Raw genomic sequence first — 27,329 nt, forward strand, 5'->3', positions numbered from 1 at the left:
GGCAGAAAATTATTGATCCGGCGTCGAAGAACCTGAGCCACAAAAATTAGACATGTTTTCCAAGCTGCTTCTGCTTATAGCTGTAACATGTGCTGTAAAAGCATCAGAACGGCCGCGGGGAGTTTCTCCCACAAGTAAGCATTATTCAAGTTGTTCGAAGGTTACTTAGAATTAAACAGTTTATCCATAAAAACCGCCTGTAAAACTTACGTGCGTCCATGGAGACTCGAGTCTTCCATCGTCTGCTTAGTCAGTTATCAGTCTACTTGACCTACAAAATGTTTTTTTCAACACAGTTCTCCAATCTGGTTGTCATGATGGCATAAAAATAGGCAACATTCGTTTAGGAGTTTGTGGGTACCGTCCGGAGAGGGATCAGTTCAGAGGGGTGATAAATCATGTTCCAAGTAACACAAGCACACACACACGAACACCGGGTATCTCACATAATCTCTCTCTCTCTCTTTATCTCTCTCTCCCTCTCTCTCTCTCTCTCTCACACACACACACACACACACACACACACACACACATTAATTATCACCATATCTTTTGGCAGAGAGTTTAGTAACAGAGTGGTTCAGTGGCAGATTGTCTCATTTGTCACATCGCGAGACAGTTATGCACCACAGATTCAGCTGTGGATGGCTGAACCGACCCCTTAAATAAACTATGATTACCTTTGTTCAGTTTTCTTTTATGAGGTATTGACCATCTTGTACCATTTGCAGTAACTAGGATCAAGCAACACAGATTGATTTTTTTTGTTTTTTGTTTTGTTTTTTTGTTTTTTTAACAACTAATTTAAAATCACTTGGACATACATGCATATATCATGCTGAAGATATGTGCATGCACACACATGTGAGCATGTACACATCCACATACTCAAACTGTCGCAGTCACACACACACACACACACACACACACACACACACTGTCAAGGTAGTACTGATGACATGATCTCATATCCAAAGGAAAAGTGTTTTTCATCTGAAATTGCATAACAAAAAATGATGGATTTCCCTTTGTACCATTATAGCCTGGTCACCTCTCTGGTGTGAGACTGAATGCTTTCAAGATGAAGTTTAGCAAAAACATAAATTGTGTATGTGGTAAACAGATCACACGAAACCATATTTTGTTTCAATGTCAAAGTATTGTTAGGTTACTTCCAAAGTCATGCAGAGTCAGACAGTTTTCTGAACAAAACATGAAAGAAATAATGTCCAACCAATTACTGTTGTTTGAAATTGCTGAATCCCTGTTACATATAACATAGTTCAGTAGGGGTGTTTCTATGACATGACCCACTGATATTTAATTCGGTTTTTATTTCCATTTATGTTGTTCATTGCTGTTTCACAGGTATTTACAAATTGTTGATTCTGTTGTTCTAGTTTGTCATTACTCTATATATTCCCCCTTTAAGCACCATCCCCACTACACTCTCAGCTTCTACACTCAAACACACACATGCATGACATGTCTAATATCACTCAAACTCAAAGTGAAAAGACTTTGAATTACACACACACACACACACACACACACACACACACACACACACACACACACACACACACACACACACACAGAGACTAAAAACAATGTGCCATTATTTGCCCAACTGAGAAGACAGAGTTTTGACACTTTATTTTTAATTCAGATGAAGTACAATGCAAGGTCATAAGACAATTCCATACCTTGTTAGTTTTATTAACTGGCATATTTTACAAAGCAGATTTTATTTTTACAACTGTGTGTGTGTGTGTGGTGTGTGTTTGTTGGCCTTTTTTGACTGAAAGTATGGAAAGTTTGCTTCATTCCAGTATTGCTTTTTCATCAATTGATATTTATTATGAAATGTGCATTTCAGGGGCTGGGTCTTACCAGAGTGGGAAAGATTTCACTTGTCTGGATTCCGGAGAAACCATTCCATGGCAGTTTGTTAATGATGACTACTGCGACTGTAAAGATGGAACAGATGAACCAGGTAAACAGTTCTATGTAGTTTAATTCATCAGAATAATTAATGATATCATTTTCTATACTAATTTAGTAATTAATGAATATTTTAAGTTGTTGTTTGCTTTTTTCCAGGACTACTTCCTAAGACAATACAGTATTCTATTATTGCTGTGCATATGGCACCTATAACCACTTTGGTGCTTTTGTAAGGTTGTCTTTTTTATTTGAAAAGTGTCATTGAAAAAGGCAAGAGCAGATGTACAAAATTATGATTGTGAACATGTGCTTATTTGGTATAGTACTTCATACTTCATACATAACAGTTTAACACTAGCTTTTTCCTTTGTTCATTGTCAGAGATGGGTGTTAGGTAGGAAGAGAAAACTTTGTGCTTGAACTCAGTGATTTTGTTTTCCATTACAGGTACCTCAGCATGTATCAATGGTGTTTTCTTTTGTGAAAACCGAGGTCACAGAGGCATCTATCTCACTTCCTCCAGAGTCAACGATGGAATCTGTGGTATGTGTTTCTGTTACAAACATGCACATGTACATCAGTTTAAAGTGGTATTATATATTTCACTTTATTGATCAACAATGGAATCTGTGGTATGTGTTTCTGTTACAAACATGCACATGTACATCAGTTTAAAGTGGTATTACATATTTCACGTTATTGATGGCTGTTCATAGCCGAGTGGTAAAGAACGGCGGACAGTTGACACAGCTTTGAGAGGAAGGTGGCAGAATGGTTAAGACACTGGTCTGCCAGTACAGAGTTTGGAGGGTCTGGGTTTGAATCCCACTCTCGCCCTTTCTCCCAAGTGTGACTGGGAAATTGAACTGAGCGTCTAGTCATTAGCATGAGACAATAAACCGAGGTCCCATGTGCAGCACTTGGTGCACTGAAAAACATCCCATGGCAATGAGTGTTTCCATGGAAGAAATCCACTGTGATAGGTACACAAATATATGTGCATGCACTCAAGGCCTGACTAAGTGTGTTGGGTTATGCTGCTGTCAGGCATCTGCCTAACATGTGGAGTAGCATATATGGATTTGTCTGAACACAGTGATGCCTCCTGAAAAAAACTGATACTCTGAGATGGATAGTTTTAAATTTGATGGGTTTGGGGTGGGAGGGTTTTCCTCCCTCTTCCAAGTCAACATTTGTGCAGTCCTTTTGGCATGCAGAAACACAAAGACACCAGATTATGCTCCCCACCCTTCCCCAACTCCAAACCAATCCAACAGAGAGCCTGAATGTTGGGGTATAAACCAATCCAACAAAGAGCCTGAATGTTGGGGTATAAACCAATCCAACAGAGAGCCTGAATGTTGGGGTATAAACCAATCCAACAGAGAGCCTGAATGTTGGGGTATAAACCAATCCAACAGAGAGCCTGAATGTTGGGGTATAAACCAATCCAACAGAGAGCCTGAATGTTGGGGTATAAACCAATCCAACAAAGAGCCTGAATGTTGGGGTATAAACCAATCCAACAGAGAGCCTGAATGTTGGGGTATAAACCAATCCAACAGAGAGCCTGAATGTTGGGGTATAAACCAATCCAACAGAGAGCCTGAATGTTGGGGTATAAACCAATCCAATAGAGAGCCATGTTGGGGTATAAACCAATCCAACAAAGAGCCTGAATGTTGGGGTATAAACCAATCCAACAAAGAGCCTGAATGTTGGGGTATAAACCAATCCAACAGAGAGCCTGAATGTTGGGGTATAAACCAACTTAATGCAGTAAAATAAAACTCAAGGGCTCAGTGATAGAAATTAACAATATATATTTATTGACTTATTTGATTTTTTCCCTTTATGTTTTGTTTTGTTTTTTTCCTTTTTTTCAGATTGCTGTGATGGAAGTGACGAGTTTGAAGAGCGCATAAAGTGTGTCAACCAGTGCGAGTGAGTTTCCCTGTGTTTTGCTCTTATCAAAATGAAAAAGACTAGGATTTTATCTTGTTCTTATGGGCTCATAAAGAAGCTACTTGTTCTCACTTGTCCGATAAATAGGTATTTTACATAAACATGGACATGGAATGGACATATGCAATATGTACAGACATTGTGTAACCAGGAAAAAAATATTGAAAATGGATCAGTTAATGTCTGGACTATGCTATCAATATATATATGGTCAGCCATACATTATTAATATCATTGTGGTTGGTTCTGAGAATTTGTGTATTTGTGTAGTTTGAATTCTTCTGAAGATTTCTTCTAGACATTAGCCTGCTTATCTTTGAAATTGAGAAGTATGCTGCTTTTTGGAGGTTGGGATGTTAATGGAACTCAGAAAAATGTATTACTTTATCAGCTGACACTGACATCATTTATCTTTGTGTGTGTGTGTGTGTGTAGTGAAATTGGTCGCCAGGAGCGTGAGGAGAGAGAGAAGTTCCGACTGTTACAAGAACAGGGGTACAAGGTGAAGCAGGAATACATGCAGCAAGGCAAGCGCACTAAGGATGAGAAACGGGTAAGGCTTGCTTCATTGATCATTGTCCACTTCTTGGCTCCTTAACCTCAACTTTTGCCAAGAAGGTGGCAGAGTGGTTGAGACGCTTAACTGCCTGTACTCTGTGAGAAACTCACTGTGCCTGTTCTCTGTCAGAAACTCACTGTGCCTGTACTCTGTCAGAAACTCACTGTCCATTTCTGTTCTGTGAGTTCAGCTCTGGAAGTGGGGATTGTGTTTAAAAGTAGCACACACATTCTCTACATTCTCTGTTTTCTTTTATATTTTTGTTTGTTTGTTTTCGGCTCTCTTTCATGTCATCTTTACATTACTCTCGTTGTGTGTCTGTGTGTGTGTGTGTGTAATCTGTTGTTTTGTATTTATTGTATCAGATTTTTCTCCTATAAGTATTAATCCTCATATGTGTTGTTGTCTTTTGGTTTTTGTTGGATTTTGTTGTTTTTTAGGGGGGCGTGTGTGTGGGAGGGAGGGGGTGGGTGGTATTGTTGTTGTTTTTATTATCTTGAATCATTATCTTGTGTGGAAAGGGTGGATCTGACTTTCCTTTACAGGATCACAGGAATGAATTTTTTATTTTCTGTCCACAAAGCAGGGAATATTTCTGGTATGTTTGGTTTTAAAAATCACTGGTTTTCTGTCTGTACTTGAACTTGAAGGATATTTGTTGTACTGCTTATAGATATTGTAATGGATTTTTTTGTCTCTCTTTTTAATTTTTTGTTTTTGGCATTACTTTTGTTTCCAGATAGAATAGAATAGCATAGAATATGTCTTTATTACCAAGTGTACCGGAGTCACAAGGAATATTGTGGGGGTGGGGGGGGGGGAGATATGCTGCTCTGTTAAGATACAGGGTTGTTGTAGAGACAGTGATAAATGTTTTGTTTTGCAGTCACGACTGTCCGAGCTTGAAAAGCAGGTGACAGATCTGAAATCAGCCAGAGACGAACTTCAGCGTAAGTGAATGAATAAATTGGTAGCCTGTATTAAATGCTGGTTATGTTTACAGCCATGGCAGAAAACCATATATCTGTTGGTGGCAATGTTACATTGATCATGTGCTCATGAAGGGTGGATATATGGCATTCTAATGTACACTGTGAGAAAGAGTATGTATGAGAGAGAGAACACATGTGTATGTTTGTGAATGTTTATGTTGCTTTCATTTTGTTGGTTTTTTTTTCAATTCTTAACAGCCTTTCCCACCAGTGAACTACGTATTTAACTAGTATAAAGACAGACAAATTAAATTACTGAGATGGAGAGAGAGAGTGAGAGGGGAGGAGGGGGAGTATGTCATACTAGTTAAAAGAAATGATGATAAATGTAAATAATCCCCCCCCTCCCCCCACACTTTCTTTAGGGGAGACAATCTGATGAATGTTGTAATGTACTATGACCATATCATTTAGGATGTTAATGGGTGATCTGCATTAAAAAAAAAAAAAAAAAAAAAAAAGGAAGAAGAAAAAAGATTCACGAGTTTTAAATGCAGCATTGCTTGCTTGTTTTCTTTCAGGAAAGAAGGATGATGCTGAAGGTCCTGAGAAAGAAGCCAAAGAGAAGCATGAAAAGGCTTGGGAAGGTGTGTTGGAATTAGCGATTGCCTTGGCATTCATCACATCATTTACTGTTGTCTGACATCTTATGCTTGAATGGAGTTTTCCCCTATAAATATTGCAGTAATGTAATTCAGCAATGAATGAACGTCTTTCCCATATGTTTAGTTGTTGTTGTTTTTTTTATGTGATTCAGCAGTAAATTAATGTCTTTCCCATATGTTTGGCTAGTTTTAATGTTTGTAGGATAATATAGATGATATTTAGCACCAAGAGAATATCTGTCTCATACTTTCAAGTTTGTATAAATGTAGAAGTCATTAGTCTTTGTGGTCCTGGAGATATGAATAGAAAAACTCTGCAGCAAATACACATATTTGGGAAAAAAAAAAAAAAATAGAGAGAGAGAGAGACATTCATAACAATGCGACCAGAATGCCAGGATCTGCATTATGTAAAGAAAAATTATTTGAAACAGAGGCTATGCTTTCTTTTTCTAAGTTGTCTTGTCAGCATTAAAATAAGTTCTTCACAACATCAAAATGTTATCTTGTTAAACCAGTTTTACACCCATTCAAATAAAGCCATAACAAGGAAAATATTTACAGAAGAAAGCAGAGAAACACAAGCAGAGTTAGTGAGTTCCAATGTAGATGAATATGAAGAGGACTGGGAGGGTAAATGTAAAGATCAAGGTTTATCTTGGAATGAAATGGAGTGCCATGAGAAAAATGACATGCATTCGACACGCTGAATACTCCACAGCCAGTGTGCTGGATGCATAAGTAGTGACTTGTTTGTTACCAAGAGCTGTGTTATGATCATCTGTTTTTTACAGGGTGATTCTTCATCATTCCTTTCAAGTTCCATATTGTTTTGTTTTTCCTCCACCTGGCATGACCTTACGGTTCTTTGTCCTTCCCACATTCCAGAGCTGAAGGCTGAGCGTCAGGCACTAAAGGACCGTGAAAAAGCTGTGGGTGTGTTTGCTGAGCTGGACATTAACAATGATAATGTGTAGGTTTTTACTCTTTTCTCTTTGCATGTAAATGTCTGTTTACTCATTTGTTTTAAGTGACTTAAGTGTTACATTTGTGCTCACAGAATGTTCCAGTGTGTTATGTAAGAGTGATGAGTTCCTCTGAAATCAGATCAGATACTATCTGCTGTGTGTGAAAATGTGTTTGTGTGCTTACTTCTACTTCTACTTGCTCTCAGGTCTTGAAACTATCTGTTGGAAACTTTTTTTCCCCAAAACAACACAGAACCATTGTTTTAGGAAGAAAAAAAGAAGAATCATACCAGTATTGCTTTTCAGTATCTGTTGTATTTGATGACATTGTCCTGAAAGGAGTTATGCTTGCCATGCCAAGGTGATGATGTGGCCTTTTGTTTTTCAGGGTGGACTTTGTGGAAATGCTGAGACACTCAGAGTTTGATATTGATTCTGACGGGTCAGTCAGCGTTGAAGAGGCAAAGGTATGATTTTTTTTATTAAAAAAAATTAAAAAAAGAAATCCTCATGTTATTGATATTTTTTTCTTTTCTTTTTATTTGGGGGTGGGGGAAGGGGGGGGGGGGTAAGGATAAACAGAATATACCTTAGAAGCTTGTGCTGTGTTGAATATGATTTATTCTTTTAATGATGAAATGCTGTGCTGTACTGTGGATGAAATGTGATTTCTTTATGTGGCATTTTTATCAGAAAACCTGTCAACGATTTCTCTCATACAGATAAGGTACCATTCTTGTGAGAACTGCACTGAGACTGATGTGTCAGTGTTAGTGGGGAAAAGATGTGCATTTAACAGTTTGACAGTCTTTTCCAGGCAAGTGTGTATGTCAAGGTTGTGTAGAAACAAAGTGGTAGGGTTGTTTAAGGTTTGTAGAGTTTCTTCTTCTTCTTTGTAGAGTTTGATATGGTAGAGATAGAATGTGTTGGAAGCAAGGGATTTATGTTAAGACTGTGTCCTTAGAAAATGGTGGAGTTGGTTAAGATTTGCTGAGTTTAATTCAGCACAGATACAGAATGTATTGGAGGCAAGAGTGTATTTTTAAGATTGTATAGTTTCAAAGTTGTAGAATTGGTTAAGATTTGTTGAGTTGAACATAGAGGCATAGGCTGTAGTGGAGGTAACGGCAGTGTGTTCAAGATTTGACCCAGACTGATAATCACACTGATGCACACCAGGAGTTGAATACAGACATGTAGACTGTAGTGGAGGTAAAGGCAGTGCAACCCAGACTGATAATCACACTGATGCACACCAGGAGTTGAATACAGACATGTAGACTGTAGTGGAGGTAACGGCAGTGTGTTCAAGATTTGACCCAGACTGATAATCACACTGATGCACACCAGGAGTTGAATACAGACATGTAGACTGTAGTGGAGGTAAAGGCAGTGCATTCAAGATTCAACCCAGACTGATAATCACGCTGATTGCATGACAGGAGTTGAATTTAGACACATAGACTGTAGTGGAGGTAGAGGCAGTGCGTTCAAGATTTGACCCAAACTGATAGACACACTGATTCACACCAGGAGTTGAATTTAGACACATAGACTGTGGTGGAGGTTGAGGCAGTGCATTCAAGATTTGACCCAGACTGATAGACACAATGATGACACCAGGAGTTGAATTTGACAACGTAGACTGTAGTGGAGGTTGAGGCAGTGCATTCAAGATTTGACCCAGACTGATAGACACAATGATGACACCAGGAGTTGAATTTGACAACGTAGACTGTAGTGGAGGTAAAGGCAGTGTGTTCAAGATTAGAACCCAGCCTGATAATCACGCCAATTGCATGCCAGGAATACCTGGATGACAACGAGGAGGTGGAACTGGAGACGTTCCAGAACAAGATCTACCCCAACATCAAGGACATCTACAAGTCCCTCACAGAGAATGGCCAGGCACCAGACCAACCTCTCCCTGATGAGATGGCCACCCCTCCACCCCCGCCAGAGGTCAGTGGACATTCTGTCTGTGCTAAAATCAGGCATCTGCTCTCTTTTTTTCTTTTTTTTTAAACAGTGGATGTAGTATAGCATACATGGATAAATCCATACAGCTTGACACCATCTTGAAACTGCAGCATTTTGCTCATTTTCATATTTGCTTCATTGATTCTTAATTGGGATTGACCGTGTTTGGGGGTGGGGGGAGTTTAAAAGAAATGTATGGGTTTGGAGGGTTATGTGTGTTTTTTTATTTGGGGTGGGGGCTCTGAGGGGGGACTTTTTTGTGTGTGTGCCATATAGCACTTAATGTACAGAATTTGCTTTTTTTGGTCTGTGTGTGTTTTTCTTCTTACAACAGACCAGTCCCCAAAATCAGAAATGAAACTGTTTCCTTGCCTTCTAATATGTATACAATAAATGAATGATAGATAAAGGAGGATCTGTTGCAGAATTTGTAGCAATGTATGTATTCTGTTCATTTCTTCTTGTCGTTCTCTCTCTCTCTCTGTGTCTCTGTCTGTCTCTCTCTCACAGAAACCCCCAATTATTTAAAAGACGAAAAATTGTCTATCCTCTTTTAAGAAAGCTTACCACTTTTTTGAAAATTGATGAACATTTATGAACAGATAATGTTTTTTTTATGCATTTTAATTGTAAGAAAATAATGTCTTTTGCTTTTTCCTCCCTCTCTCTCTCTCTCTCTCTCTCTCTCTCTCTCTCTCTCTCCAGTGTCCAGTGTCTCTCTCTTTGGCTGTCTGTTTGTCTGTCTGTCTGTCTGTCTCTCTTTCTCTCTCTCTCTCTCTCTGTGTATTATCTGTCTGTCTCATTGTTTTCTTTTCACCTGATCCCTTTTCCTCAGCCTTCTGTCTTCTCCCTGTCTTCTCCCCCCCCCCCCCCCCCCCCCCCCCCACCAATCCCCCTCTCTCCTTAATCATCAGAAATGCATAATAAGATTGTTAAATTCTGTTTTGCCTTTTAATTACTTTTTGGCTTCCCCTTTTCAGTTTGTTTGAGGTTTATATATTGGCTTTGCTTTTCAGTTTTAGTTTTAACTGGTTTTTTTGTTTGTTTGGTTTTTTTGTTGTTGTTTTTAACAGTTTTGCAAGTTGGTGACATCTTTTTTATTTTTTTATTATTATTATTATTTTTTAGATAAATGTATACTTTTGTCTAAATCGCTCTTTTGAAATGATCACTTGATTTGTTTCTCAGACTCTTAAGTTAGGAATATGGTCTCTATTGTCATCAAGTTGATTTTGTTTTTCTTTCATTTATTCTTCATTTCTCTTTCTTTTAATCTTTGTTGTTGTCATTTTCTTTCTCCTCTTACCGTTTTCATTTTCTTCCTTTTCTTCTTCTTTCTACTTGATTGGATTTGTTTTGGGATACATTGTTTGGATGATTTATTTTTGTTGTTGTGAGTACATGGTGAAAAGAAGCTTGTAGCTGATTCTTTTACTCTCAGTTAATCATTTGAGGTAAAGTTTTGAGTTCGATTTCTCGCTCCCCTCTCTCTCTCTCTCTCTCTCTCTCTCTCTCTCTCCACACACACACACACACACACATATATATAGAGAGAGAGAGGGGGGGGTCATATTTGATATATATATATATATATATATATATATATATATATGTTTTACAAATCTGTGTGCTACAGACTGAGCTAAGACCTCTTTTTTTTTTAAAATGTGTATTCACTGTTGTGTTTTGTACTTTGTAGTGCATTGATTATATATATACATTTTACACTTGCTGTTCTGTTAATGCATTATGTCTTTTGGATTTTGATTATATAATATGCTTTTAATCATAGATCATTAAAACCTATAGGGATGCTATTTCAAAGAATCATGATCAAATAGAATCAACACAGTTCCTCATGCGCTAACATTCTTTCAGTGAATACATTGGAAACTTTTGTTTTATGGTCTCTCTTTATTAGCCTGCCTTGAAGGAGAGGCATGAGTTTGATCAGATTTGAAGCCCCGTGATGTGTACCATCTTCGTGCTTGTGTAGGAAGACGCCTCCGTGCCCAGGACTGTGCCTACTCCTGATGGCCCTGCTGACGGGTCTGATATAGATGATGACGATGATGAGGAAGATGATTATGACAAAGAGGATGACGAGGATGAGGAAGTGAGTAAATGAAAGTGCACAGTTTACAGTGAGTGTGTGTGTGTGTGTTTCAGTGAATGTCTTTTCAGTGTGAGTGAAAAAGGCGCATTGTCCTATGTATGTGTCTGTAACTGTGTAACTGTGGGTGGTTGTGTGTGTATGTGGTAGACCTGGGGTCAGTAATGATTCATGTTTCTTTCACTGTTTCAGTCAGTGTGTAGTTGAACAGTATGTGTTTTGCCATATTTGACTTCATGCTTCATCAGAATTGATGTGTTCATAACTAAATATTGCTATTGCTTAATAATTTAAAAGTTAGTCTACAGTAACACTTTCTGATTTATGGTTGTTGTTGGGTTTTTTGGGGGGGTTGTCTTTTAGGTATTTGTTTGCCTAAAAATGTACATCTTTTTATGTTCATGTTATTGATTTATCATGTAAATAATGTTTTTGATTTGCTTCCTTATTTTGTCGTTGTTTGTTCATTGCCTGTATTATTTAGGAATCTTTCTGTTGTCTTTGTTGATTTAATGCTTTATGTTGTTCACAGTGATTTCACTTATTGAGTGCTTTTCTTATGGTAGAATATTTCTGCCTTTAGGAAGAAGGGTTTGGAGTAAATTCCAGGTGGGGGTTGCCAGTCTGTCAGCCATTAGTCTGTCTCCTGACAGTTAAGAACCATTTTCTATGGTATTTTTGCAACATTATGTTCTGCAAGGGGAACACAACTTTTGATTGCATTTGAAGAATTCACTACTTGGAATAAAAGTGGTCAAAGGTCTGCTCATCTTGAAAATCATTATTGCACTTTCTGTTCACTTTCATGGATTCTGCCCTCTGCCTTGCTGGCTGTTGGGTACTATCATTCACATTAGGGAAATGGGATGTGGATGAGGAAATGCCTTGTATTATTTAGAGCAAAGGGGGGATTTGGGGAGGGGGTTGGCTTCTTGCTTGGCCTTGTAATGGTTTCATTGTGGAGCCAGAACTGTACGTTTTTTTCCTCTTTTTTTTTTTTTTTTTTTTTTTTTTTTTTTTTTTTAGAATTGTGTCGTAACAGTGCATACAATTTAAACAAATTGATGCAAATGTGATACCTCTTAAAAAGTGATCCTCTCAGTCACAGACACAAAAATACTCACACACATGTGCATGACCATGTACACACACATGCATACTTACATGTATGTATTACTTAATTACTTACTTACATATTTGCGCACACACTTTCACACACACACATCCACGCATACACACACACACACACACACAAACAAATACGCAAGTGCTCACTGGTAATTAAAAAGACAGTTTACTTGACTGATCCTGAAGCAAGCGTCTTGAGTACCGTTGACCTTTGAGCACTTTGTTGTGTGGAGTTGAGAGACGTGTTGACATGCTGTGACACAGGAGGAGGAGCGAGGGGAGGAGGCCAAAACCGAGCAGAAAAAGGAGGAAGAGCAGGAGGACCAGATGCCCCCTTATGACGCCGAGACCCAGAAACTGATTGAACGTAAGTTGTATCATTTCCCACCTCTGGATTAGCTAGGATACAAAAAGCGGCAGCTTTGTTGCCGGTTTTGGTTTGTTTGGTTGTTTTTTTTGGTGGGGGGCGGGGGGGGGGGGGGGGGGGGGGGTTATGAATGTCTTCGTTGGTGTTTTTTTGTTGTTATTGTCAGGTCTGGGGAGGTTTTTTTTTGTTCTTTTTTTTCCTGTCATACCTGGCCATGAATTTACAATGGATTTACCTTCAGTCCACTCATATGGACCCCCACACCCCCAGCTCCCCTCTGCCACCCCCCACACCCCCAGCTCCCCTCTGCCACCCCCCACACCCCCAGCTCCCCTCTGTCACCCCCCACATACACAGCTCCCCTCTGCCACCCCCCACATACACAGCTCCCCTCCCCTCTGCCACCCCCCACATACACAGCTCCCCTCTGTCACCCCCCACATACACAGCTCCCCTCCCCTCTGCCACCCCCCACATACACAGCTCCCCTCTGTCACCCCCCACATACACAGCTCCCCTCTGCCACCCCCCACATACACAGCTCCCCTCTGCCACCCCCCACATACACAGCTCCCCTCTGCCACCCCCCACATACACAGCTCCCCTCTGCCACCCCCCACATACACAGCTCCCCTCTGTCACCCCCCACATACACAGCTCCCCTCTGCCACCCCCCACATACACAGCTCCCCTCTGCCACCCCCACATACACAGCTCCCCTCTGCCACCCCCACACCCCCAGCTCCCCTCTGTCACCCCCCACATACACAGCTCCCCTCTGCCACCCCCCACATACACAGCTCCCCTCTGCCACCCCCACATACACAGCTCCCCTCTGTCACCCCCCACATACACAGCTCCCCTCTGCCACCCCCCACATACACAGCTCCCCTCTGCCACCCCCCACATACACAGCTCCACCCCCACACCCCCAGCTCCCCTCTGCCACCCCCACACCCCCAGCTCCCCTCTGTCACCCCCCACATACACAGCTCCCCTCTGCCACCCCCCACATACACAGCTCCCCTCTGCCACCCCCACATACACAGCTCCCCTCTGCCACCCCCCACACCCCCAGCTCCCCTCTGCCACCCCCCACATACACAGCTCCCCTCTGCCACCCCCACATACACAGCTCCCCTCTGTCACCCCCCACATACACAGCTCCCCTCCCCTCTGCCACCCCCCACATACACAGCTCCCCTCTGCCACCCCCCACACCCCCAGCTCCCCTCTGTCACCCCCCACATACACAGCTCCCCTCTGCCACCCCCCACATACACAGCTCCCCTCTGTCACCCCCCACATACACAGCTCCCCTCTGCCACCCCCCACATACACAGCTCCCCTCTGTCATCCCCCACATACACAGCTCCCCTCTGCCACCCCCCACATACACAGCTCCACCCCCACACCCCCAGCTCCCCTCTGCCACCCCCACACCCCCAGCGCCCCTCTGTCACCCCCAACATACACAGCTCCCCTCTGCCACCCCCACACCCCCAGCTCCCCTCTGTCACCCCCCACACCCCCAGCTCCCCTCTGCCACCCCCACACCCCCAGCTCCCCTCTGCCACCCCCAACATACACAGCTCCCCTCTGCCACCCCCCCACATACATAGCTCCCCTCTGCCACCCCCAACATACACAGCTCCCCTCTGCCACCCCCCACATACACAGCTCCCCTCTGCCACCCCCCACATACACAGCTCCCCTCTGCCACCCCCCACATACACAGCTCCCCTCTGCCACCCCCCACATACACAGCTCCCCTCTGCCACCCCCACATACACAGCTCCCCTCTGTCATCCCCCACATACACAGCTCCCCTCTGTCACCCCCCACATACACAGCTCCCCTCTGTCACCTCCACACCCCCAGCTCCCCTCTGCCACCCCCCACATACACAGCTCCCCTCTGCCACCCCCAACATACACAGCTCCCCTCTGCCACCCCCCACATACACAGCTCCCCTCTGCCACCCCCCACATACACAGCTCCCCTCCCCTCTGCCACCCCCCACATACACAGCTCCCCTCTGCCACCCCCCACATACACAGCTCCCCTCTGCCACCCCCCACATACACAGCTCCCCTCCCCTCTGCCACCCCCAACATACACAGCTCCCCTCTGCCACCCCCCACATACACAGCTCCCCTCTGCCACCCCCCACATACACAGCTCCCCTCCCCTCTGCCACCCCCAACATACACAGCTCCCCTCTGCCACCCCCCACATACACAGCTGCCCTCTGCCACCCCCAACATACACAGCCCCCCTCTGTCACCCCCCACATACACAGCTGCCCTCTGCCACCCCCAACATACACAGCCCCCCTCTGCCAGCCCCAACATACACAGCTCCCCTCTGCCACCCCCACATAAGCTCCCCACACCCCCAGCTCCCCTCTGCCACCCCCCACATACACAGCTCCCCTCTGCCACCCCCACATACACAGCTGCACGGTGTTTCATTCTGTAGCGGTCCCAGCACCACAAGTCTGCAAGGGTCTGTCTGTTGAAGCCTCCATTAGAGACCCTTCACTGCTGCTGAGTCCTTTCCATGATGTTCCTTGATAGTGATTCTGATGCAGCATACCCAGTCACAGGGCACCATCTGCTGTGGAATGGTGGCCTAGTAGCAATGCGTCCGCCTAGGAAGTGAGAGAACCTGACTGCACATGATTGAATCCGACAATCAGAATTATTTATTTCCCCTCCACCATCCCCTGAGTGGTGGTCTGGATGCTGGTTATTTGGATGGGACGATGAACTGAAGTCCTCTGTGCAGCATTCACTTAATGTACATAAAAGAACTCATGGCAAGAAAAGGGTTGTCCCTGGCAAATTTCTGGAGAAAAATCCGTTTAAATATACACATGTATGTTTGCGCATGATTGAAGCCGGACTGAATGTCGCAGGAAATGCATGATGAGCACCTAAAGGCAGCAGTCAGTCAGCTCTACCCAGGTAGTCAGCCTGTTGTGCAAATGTCTGTGTGTGCAAAGTGCTTCGAGTTTGGTCTCTGCCCCAAGATAGGTGCTATGTAAGTATCAGTAATAATGATAATACAGCAGCATCTTAAGGACAACAGAATTCACATAGTCTGGAGCCACCACTGAATAAACGTTTGCTCCGGAGTGGACACCATGACCATGCTGGTCACCACCAGTCAACACTGAACACCTTGTCATGATCTGACCATAGGCAGGAAAGTGGAGGGAAACTTGAAAGATGGGTCACTTTGCATAGTGCAAGGCAAGAAAGGCCACAGAATCCAGGACAGAAGTTCTGCTGATCTGGGTGCCTTTGGGGCATTGCTGAATGCTGTCAGACTATTCAGTTCAGGTTGATACTTAGAGTTTTATTCACGCAATCCTGCTTAGTGTTCTCTTTCTTGAGCAGGACATTCTGTGTTGTAGTAAGGATAACTATTGAAAATTTGTTTTATGAAAACTGAGGAGTAAATGCAGAAATAAAACATTTTTTGCTGGTGTTTGCTCAAATCCTTAGCTCTCCTGCATGATATAGCTAATATGTGAGCTAAATGGATGAGTTTTTAATGTTCCAGTGTTTGCCTGGTCCTATTGATGGGGCAACAGAAGTATGTGAAGCAACATGGCCTTGTCTGCTCATTTGACCCATTCTTTCAGAAAATGCATTCCAATGGTGTGGAAGGAATGAAATGTTTAACAACAATGCCAGAAATGAGAGAGATTGGGAATTGTTTTTAAGTAATTGGTGTTTTGCACAGCGGCACATGCCATCACTTTTACTTGATACATTGTTTAAACAACTTGATAGAAAAGTAAATAAAAACCAAAATGATGTGTGTTATCTTTTACATTATATATTATTGTGTGGGTGTATGTGTATGTGTGTGTACTTTTTTTGGGAAATGGTGCTTCCAGACATTAGCAGTACACACAGTTTTTGATATTGCCATGTGTGTGATGTGTGCAGTGGCTGATGCAGTCAGGAGTGAGTATAACGAAGCTGATACCAAAGTCAGGGATGCAGAGAATGAAATCAAGTAAGTGCAGAAGGGATAGGTCGAGTTTGAAATATTGCTTTATGTGAGTACATAGTTACCTAAAAAGATAGTTGTCCACTGTACTGTCTTCAGTAATGGGCATGTAACTGCATCAGAGAGTCCTTTATTCATAGCTTCAGGGAAAGGAATAAAAATAAAATTGAGTGAGTGCAGCAGACTGCTGTAGATTTCTTTCTTTTTCAAATTTGTGTGGATGAAAAAAATGTTTGGGTGATAACTACAGCCCTGCAGTTAGGAGTTAACATGGCTTGAATGTTTGGGTGATAACTACAGCCCTGCAGTTAGGAGTTAGCATGGCTTGAATGTTTGGGTGATAACTACAGCCCTGCAGTTAGGAGTTAACATGGCTTGAATGTTTGGGTGATAACTACAGCCCTGCAGTTAGGAGTTAGCATGGCTTGAATGTTTGGGTGATAACTACAGCCCTGCAGTTAGGAGTTAGCATGGCTTGAATGTTTGGGTGATAACTACAGCCCTGCAGTTAGGAGTTAGCATGGCTTGAATGTTTGGGTGATAACTACAGCCCTGCAGTTAGGAGTTAGCATGGCTTGAATGTTTGGGTGATAACTACAGCCCTGCAGTTAGGAGTTAGCATGGCTGGTCTGATGTCTTCATGGTTTTAAGGAATCTTCAGATCATGCAATTTTTTTTTCTCTTTTATTGAATTTGAGGAAATCAGGTGTGGACTTGTGTCACTTGAGCAGTAATGAATACCTTTGGTGTGAGGAGTAATTGTGTGCCTGGTGGGTGGGTGGGGTGTTGGTGGAGAGTGTTCATGTGATTATAATGTATTGGTTTTAGAATGTCAATGATTGGGATGGAGCATGTACAGTGAAGGCGCAGGGGAGGATGACAAGGGGGGTTCTGAGAGAGGGTGGGTAGGTGTGGTGGAGAGGTTAAGAAATTGGAGGAAGAGAATAGTGTGTGTGTGTGTGTGCATGTTTATATTTTTATGTGCATTCCTTTTTAACTTATTCGCAACATATTCAGTTTATTCCATTCCAGTGTTTGCACTTATCAAACAGTGAATTTCTGTACCTGGGTGTAGACAGTAAATCAGACTTGAGTCTTTGGTGTACCTTTGTTGACCGGCAGGTGGTAATGTTTCAGTGGCCTGAAGAAGTATTTGGAGGTGGACTATGGCCCCAATGAGGAGTACAGCTCTCTCCGTGGCCAGTGCTTCGAGTACACTGACCGCGAATACACCTACAAGCTGTGTCCATTTGACAAGGCCGTGCAAAGACCCAAGTCTGGGGGAATGGAGACCAGTCTGGGGTGAGTGCAGACTTCGTTGTAACATATTATGCATTGATAGAAGTGGGAAAAGATTTGGCTTCTTATGTAAATAAAGTTGCAATATACTGATGCATCTTACACAGAGTTCTCTCAGAAATGGAAAAAGGTTTGGCTTTAGTTTTGGCTACTTGTGTGAATAATGTTGCTGCTACTGTTTCAAAAGTAATGCATCTTGCACTAAATTCTCTCAGAAATGGATAATGGATTGGCTTAGTCTTGGTTTCTTGTGTCAGTAAAGTTGCTGCTACTGTTTAAAAAACAGCGCATCTTTTGCTAAATTCTTTCAGAAATGGATAAAGGTTTGACTTCTTGTGTAAAGATAAATATCACAACCTCAGTGTGTAACAAGAAGTTTGCTGTCATGTAGTGATGGGTGAATATATTTTATGAATTAAAAATGTTTACTGAAAAATGTATTAAAAACAAAAAACACCACTGTACGGCTTTGTGCATTCTTTCAGAACCTGGGGACACTGGTATGGCCCAGAGGAAGACAAATACGATGCCATGAAATACGAAAATGGTCAGAGCTGTTGGAATGGGCCCAGCCGTTCATGCCATGTAAGGACTTGTGCTGACATGTATCAGTCACTGCCTGCCTCTGTTCTTCTCTTGAAAAATGAAGTCCACCCTCCCTCCCCCCCCCCCCTTGTCCCCCCCATCCCACCCCCATGTTTCATCCATTGTTTCGGTGCTTGGTAGTTGTGTGCAAAGATTAGTAAAAGAACAACATCACAACTATTGGTTACGTCTTTGAACTTTGGTGCAGTATCTTTGTCTCTCTTCCATACAGACAGTTTAGAGCATGGGTCACTGTGGAATAACTCCCATGCTGGCATTTTAAACATAGCTGGTATGTTCAGTCTTTTTTCAAAACAGAATTAGTTTTATGGTTTGTCTGTAAAGCACAATTACTTTGGTGTTGATTTTCTGAACCAGTCCTGTCAAAAAATATGCCTCAAAGTCAATGGTAGGAAAAGGCACAAGTCCATTATCAATTTCATGTTTCTGCTAAAGAAAAGAATTCACTGCAACTGTCAGAATAAAGCTCTCGGGTCTATCCATCAGTCAAGTGATGGCCTGGTTCAGTAAGTTCAGTTACGTCGAGGAGGCGTCATACAAATCCATAAACACAACACCACATTTGCAAAGCAGATGCCTGACCAGCAGCAAAATCCAGCATGCTTAGTCAGGCCTAGAGGGAAAACAGGGTAAAATAAAATGAAATAAGATAAATAAATAGAATAGATAGATGAATAAAAAATAAAAAGCAATAGCAATAATTAATAAAAACAAACAAATAAATAAAGATAAATCAGTTATGACTGCAAACAAACAATAAAGCTGAAATAAAAATAGAAGATGAATGAATGAAAGATAAAACGAAAGATGGCCTGGTGGTAATGCCTCTGCCTAGGAAGTGAGAGGATCTAAGCACATGCGATCAAATCCCAGACACGCCAGAATTTTCTCCAACTGGACTTCCTCTAGACCATGGATTTGAATGCTAGTCATTCGGACGAGACGATAAACCAAGGTCCCGTGTGTAGCATGTACTTGGTGCACATGAAAGAACCCAACACAATGAAAGGGTTATTCCTAGAAAAAATTATGTAGAAAAACCCACTTTGATAATAAAACAAATGCAGGCTGAAAAGGGGGGGGGGGGAATGGTGCTTCAGCTACACACTGTCCCTGGGGAGAACAGCCCAAGTTTCACTCAGAGAAATCTCTTGTGACAAAGCGTAAAACAGTACAATACAATACAAAATGATACAATACAATGCAATACAATAGAGAACTTGGATTGTCCAGACCTGGATTGTGAAGACTGTCTGTGGTGAGGATAGGTGCTCTATACTGTCTGTGGTGAGGACAGGTGCTCTATACTGTCTGTGGTGAGGACAGGTGCTCTATACTGTCTGTGGTGAGGCAGGTGCTCTATACTGTCTGTGGTGAGGATAGGTGTTCTATACTGTCTGTGGTGAGGACAGGTGCTCTATACTGTCTGTGGTGAGGATAGGTGCTCTATACTGTCTGTAGTGAGGACAGGTGCTCTATACTGTCTGTGGTGAGGCAGGTGTTCTATACTGTCTGTGGTGAGGATAGGTGTTCTATACTGTCTGTGGTGAGGCAGGTGTTCTATACTGTCTGTGGTGAGGACAGGTGTTCTATACTGTCTGTGGTGAGGATAGGTGTTCTATACTGTCTGTGGTGAGGACAGGTGCTCTATACTGTCTGTGGTGAGGACAGGTGCTCTATACTGTCTGTGGTGAGGACAGGTGCTCTATACTGTCTGTGGTGAGAACAGGTGCTCTATACTGTCTGTAGTGAGGACAGGTGCTCTATACTGTCTGTGGTGAGGACAGGTGCTCTATACTGTCTGTGGTGAGAACAGGTGCTCTATACTGTCTGTGGTGAGGACAGGTGCTCTATACTGTCTGTGGTGAGGACAGGTGCTCTATACTGTCTGTAGTGAGGACAGGTGCTCTATACTGTCTGTGGTGAGGCAGGTGCTCTATACTGTCTGTGGTGAGGCAGGTGCTCTATACTGTCTGTGGTGAGGCAGGTGCTCTATACTGTCTGTGGTGAGGCAGGTGCTCTATACTGTCTGTGGTGAGGCAGGTGCTCTATACTGTCTGTGGTGAGGCAGGTGCTCTATACTGTCTGTAGTGAGGACAGGTGTTCTATACTGTCTGTGGTGAGGATAGGTGTTCTATACTGTCTGTGGTGAGGATAGGTGTTCTATACTGTCTGTGGTGAGGACAGGTGCTCTATACTGTCTGTGGTGAGGACAGGTGCTCTATACTGTCTGTGGTGAGGACAGGTGCTCTATACTGTCTGTGGTGAGGACAGGTGCTCTATACTGTCTGTGGTGAGGATAGGTGCTCTATACTGTCTGTGGTGAGGACAGGTGCTCTATACTGTCTGTGGTGAGGACAGGTGCTCTATACTGTCTGTGGTGAGGCAGGTGCTCTATACTGTCTGTGGTGAGGATAGGTGCTCTATACTGTCTGTGGTGAGGACAGGTGCTCTATAAGTATCCATTTCAATCAGTCCAGAAGTTTCATGTTTTGACATCTTACATGGATTTGGTTTTTACTTTGGATGTTCACCGCATGGGAATACCATGGGCTCCTTCATTGCAGATTGTATCTGCACCTAGAAATGCTGTGCCAGAAATGACCTCTTTTTCCATTGCCTTTTGTTTCTGGCTTCTTCCTGGTTCTTTCTCTTGTCTCTTCTTTGCTCTCTGCCTTTTTCCTGGTTCTTTCTCTTGTCTCTTCTTTGTTCTCTGCCTTTTTCCTTGTTCTTTCTCTTGTCTCTTCTTTGTTCTCTGCCTTTTTCTTTGTTCTTTCTCTTGTCTCTTCTTTGTTCTCTGCCTTTTTCCTGGTTCTTTCTCTTGTCTCTTCTTTGTTCTCTGCCTTTTTCCTGGTTCTTTCTCTGGTCTCTTCTTTGTTCTCTGCCTTTTTCTTTGTTCTTTCTCTTGTCTCTTCTTTGTTCTCTGCCTTTTTCCTTGTTCTTTCTCTTGTCTCTTCTTTGTTCTCTGCCTTTTTCCTTGTTCTTTCTCTTGTCTCTTCTTTGCTCTCTGCCTTTTTCTTTGTTCTTTCTCTGGTCTCTTCTTTGCTCTCTACCTTTTTCTTTGTTCTTTCTCTTGTCTCTTCTTTGTTCTCTGCCTTTTTCCTGGTTCTTTCTCTGGTCTCTTCTTTGTTCTCTGCCTTTTTCTTTGTTCTTTCTCTGGTCTCTTCTTTGTTCTCTGCCTTTTTCCTGGTTCTTTCTCTTGTCTCGTCTTTGTTCTCTGCCTTTTTCTTTGTTCTTTCTCTGGTCTCTTCTTTGTTCTCTGCCTTTTTCTTTGTTCTTTCTCTGGTCTCTTCTTTGTTCTCTGCCTTTTTCCTTGTTCTTTCTCTTGTCTCTTCTTTGTTCTCTGCCTTTTTCTTTGTTCTTTCTCTTGTCTCTTCTTTGTTCTCTGCCTTTTTCCTGGTTCTTTCTCTTGTCTCTTCTTTGTTCTCTGCCTTTTTCCTGGTTCTTTCTCTTGTCTCGTCTTTGTTCTCTGCCTTTTTCCTGGTTCTTTCTCTTGTCTCTTCTTTGTTCTCTGCCTTTTTCTTTGTTCTTTCTCTTGTCTCTTCTTTGTTCTCTGCCTTGCTGTTCCAGTCACCTGTGTTGTTTTTCTTTTCTTTTCTAGAAAGCCTTGAATGGTTTGGGTTCTTTTGTCTTTTGAAGGACTTCATAATTAATTCGCCTCTTTTACTATGTTGTATTTGTGTGTGTGTGTGTGCCCAGGACATGTTAGTTGCCTGCTGAAGTGTTCGGGGTTTTTGGGTTGTTGTTTTTTTTATTTATTTATTTTTTTTATATACCTTTAATGCCAACATCAGAGGCATATCCCGGTTTAAATGCATGAGTAGGATTAATCGTGTCTAATTTTCTTTTCCATGTGTTTGTATGTGTGTGTGTTTGTGTGTGTTTTGTTTGCTATTGTTTTTTTCACTGTCATCATTGACAGTGTTTTCAGCCCTGGTGGCCCTGTGTGTGTTTTGTTTGATTTGTTGTTTTTTTCACTGTCATCATTGACAGTGTTTTCAGCCCTCATGGCCCTGTGTGGTCATGTGTGTGTTTTGTTTGATTTGTTGTTTTTTTCACTGTCATCATTGACAATGTTTTCAGCCCTCATGGCCCTGTGTGGTCATGTGTGTGTTTTGTTTGATTTGTTGTTTTTTTCACTGTCATCATTGACAGTGTTTTCAGCCCTCATGGCCCTGTGTGGTCATGTGTGTGTGTTGTTTGATTTGTTGTTTTTTTCACTGTCATCATTGACAGTGTTTTCAGCCCTCATGGCCCTGTGTGGTCATGTGTGTGTTTTGTTTGATTTGTTGTTTTTTTCACTGTCATCATTGACAGTGTTTTCAGCCCTCATGGCCCTGTGTGGTCAGCTGGGCACTAAGCAACAATGATGAAAAAAAGAAACGAATGTAATTTATCTGGATGTTTGAATGAGGATTGAAGGGCAAGCTTGCAACAAGGGAAGTAACCTGCTTAGGGTATGGAACAGGTTCAGTGTCAAACAAGGAAATTGGATACCTAAGTACATGCACTGTGTTCATAACCTGCTTAGGGTATGGAACAGGTTCAGTGTGTCAAACAAGGAAATTGGATACCTAAGTACATACACTAAGTTCATAACCTGCTTAGGGTATGGAATAGGTTCAGTGTCAAACAAGGAAATTGGATACCTAAGTACATGCACTCAGTTCATAACCTGCTTAGGGTATGGAACAGGTTCAGTGTCAAACAAGGAAATTGGATACCTAAGTACATGCACTGTGTTCATAACCTGCTTAGGGTATGGAACAGGTTCAGTGTGTCAAACAAGGAAATTGGATACCTAAGTACATGCACTCAGTTCATAACCTGCTTAGGGTATGGAACAGGATACCTAAGTACATGCACTCAGTTCATAACCTGCTTAGGGTATGGAACAGGTTCAGTGTCAAACAAGGAAATTGGATACCTAAGTACATGCACTGTGTTCATAACCTGCTTAGGGTATGGAACAGGTTCAGTGTGTCAAACAAGGAAATTGGATACCTAAGTACATGCACTCAGTTCATAACCTGCTTAGGGTATGGAACAGGTTCAGTGTGTCAAACAAGGAAATTGGATACCTAAGTACATGCACTCAGTTCATAACCTGCTTAGTGTATGGAACAGGTTCAGAGTGTCAAACAAGGAAATTGGATACCTAAGTATATGCACTGAGTTCCTGTTTAAATTAAAAAAATGCTCCAGAATAAATTAAATTGTATGAATTTAATATTTGTATGAATAGAGCATAGGTGATTTTGTATGTAGACCAAAACAGATTATGCCATTTCTGTCAGTGCCACTTTATAGAATACAAACAAAGAAATGGCAGATGAACAACTCTTTCATGGCATATAAAGACACAGGCATGGGGATCTACTCAAGACAACCTTTGTGGCATGTCTGTGTGTGTGTGTGTTGCAGGTCAATTTACACTGCGGCACAGAGAACAAGCTGACAGGAGCCAGCGAGCCCAGCCGCTGTGAATACCAGTTTGAGTTCACCACCCCTGCACGCTGCAAACATCCCCAAGACGTACCCACTGCACACCCCCACGAAGAACTGTAGAGGGAAGGAGAAAAATAGTTATTGACACACAACTGTTTTCCATCAAGAAGCTCAGTGAAGTATGTCACAGGTGGAGTGCAGGCTTGAGAACATGTAGAAGGCTGTCGGTGTTTAAACAGTAATCAGCTGTAGGGAACTCGTTTTCAGTGGGAAAAGGAGGACATATTCATGGGTTATGTTGTGCCTGTCCATATTAAATCAGAAATAAAGCTAAACTGCTCTGTTACGGGTTAAAACCAATAATTGAGGCATCTTAACATCTTTTTGTTGTGTCAAGGAAAGGTTTTCAGGTGTAAGGAATTATCCTGCGCTAATTATCAGTCAAGAAAAGAAGACATGAAGAGAACTTGGCCAACATCTAAATAACCCCCCTCCCTTGATCCATAGGATAAAGTGATAGTAAACACAAGAACACTGATGAGCGTCCTAACATTACACCGTTAATCAAAAGACCGACATCTTCACAAAGAAGAGAAATCCCAAGTGAAAAGGAAACAACATTAATATCTCACACTGTCAAAGCAAGGCTTTAAATGAAGTTCATGTTAATTTGAAAGAGTGCTCATACTAATCTCATTTTGAAAAACCAGAACCAGAGGTGTTGAAAATTAGGTCAAGATGGTCAACATGCTAGGGATATAGATTGAGAACTACCCAGAATGGATTGAAGAATATAGAAGACTTTTATACAGATAATGAGGGCTGTCGGTTTGCGTGAGCTTTGTTTTTGTTGTTTTTTGTTTTGAATAACTGCTGGCGAATCATAATATGTTAATGTGGCATGATTCTACAAATTCATATGTTGTTGTTTTTTCAGGGATGGGTGGAATTCTATATTTTAGTATCTGGTATTGATATTTGTATTATTCTGTTTTAGGGTCTTTTCAGTTTCAGTGTTTGGTGTTGCATTTCTTCTTTTTTTCGTCTCTCAGTTTCATTATCAAAGATTAAAAAAAAAAAACCCTCTTCATTGCACTGAAAGCAGGGTTCTGTTTTGAGACCTGAGAAAGTGTGGCAATGACTTTTCAGAAGTCTTGCAGATAATCTCTTCTTGTAACAGGATTCTTTTCATTTGATTTGTGAAAGTCATTTTTGAGTACTCTTTCATGTTACTCCTCTTGTTTTTTTGCTTGTTTTTTTGTTTTGTTTTTTATCCTAACTTGTCAAACCTGAATACTCAGTGAAAGCATGACACATCGTGTTTGCGGTTGTTGAGTTATTTTTCATGTTTCTGCTTTCACATTTTCAAAGCAGGGTTTTTTATGACATGTGGCTTATGGTCATGATTTTGCTGAAGATATGTTTGTGACCACTGTCAGAAGATTGAGCAGTGATGATATTGCCATTGTCATCCCCCACCAGACTGCCAGATGATTGGGCATGGACATACATGGGTATACCGCCCTTTTTGTTGTTTTCAGTTTTGGAAATGTTTTTAGATGTCAACCAAAATATGTCACATCCAAGAGCAATAATAGACAAGTTTTTAACATTCCTTGTGACATTGATACAGAGACATACAGTCATTTAACTTGGTATACATTTTGACAGCTTTCTAACTTGTAGTGAGAAGCAATAAATAGGGACTCCACTGCTTTCGAGTTTAAATTTTGAGATGTTTTGTGTCTTAAATGAAGCTGTTAGTGCATTTCAGTCGGGTTTCTAACAGTACATGCAAGAAGATTGTGCATAGTTATTCACTGAATGATTTATTTTTGTTATAGTTTTGTTTTTTGTTGTATTTGAAGTTAAGAATATGTTGCTATTGTTCACTATTTGAAATACAGAAAATTAAAAACGGACAATACACAAATATGATTTATAAAACAGTATCTGTTCACAACCACATGTTGCTTTTTTTTTTCTTGTCCAGTATGTTAAAGCACTTTATTTGGTTTTCCTCAGTACATGCATTGACAAATAAAATATTTGCAAAGCTGTTAATTTGTTTTGGTGTCTGTTTTGTCACAGCTGAGAAATAGTCAAAAGATGTCATCAGCAGCAGTTTATTCCATCAAAACTTACACACATGATACGTGCTTAACCAGTGTTTTGAGTGGTGGTAAAAGGCTGCCCATAACAGCAGACAATCAGACAACTAAATTACTAAACTTATGATAAAAAGAAACAATGAAAAAGAGTCCTATCAAATATTAACATCTGCAGAAACAGCTGCCATCTTTGCCTTCATCCTGGGAACCTTCCACAAGCATCCAGTGCAAAAGCATCAAATGCTTTGAGATGCCGAACACGCTGTGAATTTCCATCTGGTGATAACAGATCTATTTGTGTGATGGCTCACTTACAGTGCTTCCATCTTTCATTGTTAACCACTGAAGAATGAAGTCATGAAACCACAATCTTTTCATTGCAGTGTTTGAACGGTAGTTTCCATCTGCAAAAGACTCCATAATGGCCATTACTGGTAATGTGCGATTCACACATACACACACACACAAACACACACACCCCTACCTGTTTACATTGTCTCCACGGAACACATATGTTTGAAGTCAAAGAACTAAAAAGAAAGAAATTATAATTTACACCTTTCAGTTTAGAATCATGTGACACTAAAATAAAAAGATTTGCTGTTGACTGGTTCAAACCTGCATGAGTGCAAAGTCCCCAGTGGTAGTTGGGGAGAGAACTTCACCTCAGTTCATGGAGCGACAAAACCATTATTTTGCGTGTTTGTGGTTATGGGTGGTTCAATTAACCGAAAAACGAATGGAAACTTAATTGATTATAAAAAAAGAAGGAGAAGATAATATTGTGTTGGCCACATTTAAGTTCGGACATGAAAGACAAAAACTCATTTTTGATTAAACACAGCACTTATCCTGATCTCCCCTGTCATGTTAACTTGACCGCTGGTTTACAGAACAAAAAATGGGTAGGAAACATACAATAGAAATATTATTTCCAAGTTTGGTGAAAAGACTACCAACGTCCCAGTGAAGAAAAGATAAACACGTTACCCCAAGGTTCTGTCTTGCGCATTCATTCTATCTTTAACGACCTGCTTTCTATCATACACAATCTCTTCAATCATAACAATGGCAAACCTCGCCTCTGCTACAATTTTCTTTCTGATTCTAAACCAAAAGGCAGTGTGGACTGGAAGGACCCCGTGTCACACCTCTGCACATTGCAGTTTTTACAAGATGACAGTGGCAACGTGTTGACAGCATATGCTGGTCATG

The 27,329-nt window shown here is 41.6% G+C and overlaps 1 protein-coding gene across 1 annotated transcript; it reads left to right on the plus strand.

Moving 5' to 3' along the window:
• On the plus strand, positions 1 to 26,067 carry LOC143294801 (glucosidase 2 subunit beta-like). The gene is made up of 16 exons (XM_076606287.1): positions 1 to 134; positions 1,880 to 1,996; positions 2,395 to 2,490; positions 3,834 to 3,891; positions 4,348 to 4,465; positions 5,358 to 5,421; positions 5,985 to 6,050; positions 6,957 to 7,041; positions 7,425 to 7,503; positions 8,843 to 8,998; positions 11,013 to 11,132; positions 12,522 to 12,624; positions 16,587 to 16,656; positions 17,788 to 17,952; positions 18,435 to 18,534; positions 23,980 to 26,067. Exons 1-16 carry the CDS (start codon positions 53 to 55, stop codon positions 24,121 to 24,123), a joined length of 1,623 nt encoding a protein of 540 aa, XP_076462402.1. The 5' UTR covers positions 1 to 52; the 3' UTR covers positions 24,124 to 26,067.
• Positions 26,068 to 27,329: the final 1,262 nt, after the last annotated feature.

This window comes from Babylonia areolata, chromosome 20, assembly GCF_041734735.1.
Source record: "Babylonia areolata isolate BAREFJ2019XMU chromosome 20, ASM4173473v1, whole genome shotgun sequence".
Lineage (NCBI taxonomy): Eukaryota > Metazoa > Mollusca > Gastropoda > Neogastropoda > Buccinidae > Babylonia > Babylonia areolata.

Bases quoted from the DNA above. Each gene is read 5' to 3' on its own strand.
- LOC143294801 (XM_076606287.1), top strand. From the start codon at position 53: ATGTTTTCCAAGCTGCTTCTGCTTATAGCTGTAACATGTGCTGTAAAA. The intron at 1,997-2,394 runs GTAAACAGTTCT...TTTCCATTACAG, and splicing joins AGATGGAACAGATGAACCAG to GTACCTCAGCATGTATCAAT. The intron at 5,422-5,984 runs GTAAGTGAATGA...GTTTTCTTTCAG, and splicing joins AGCCAGAGACGAACTTCAGC to GAAAGAAGGATGATGCTGAA.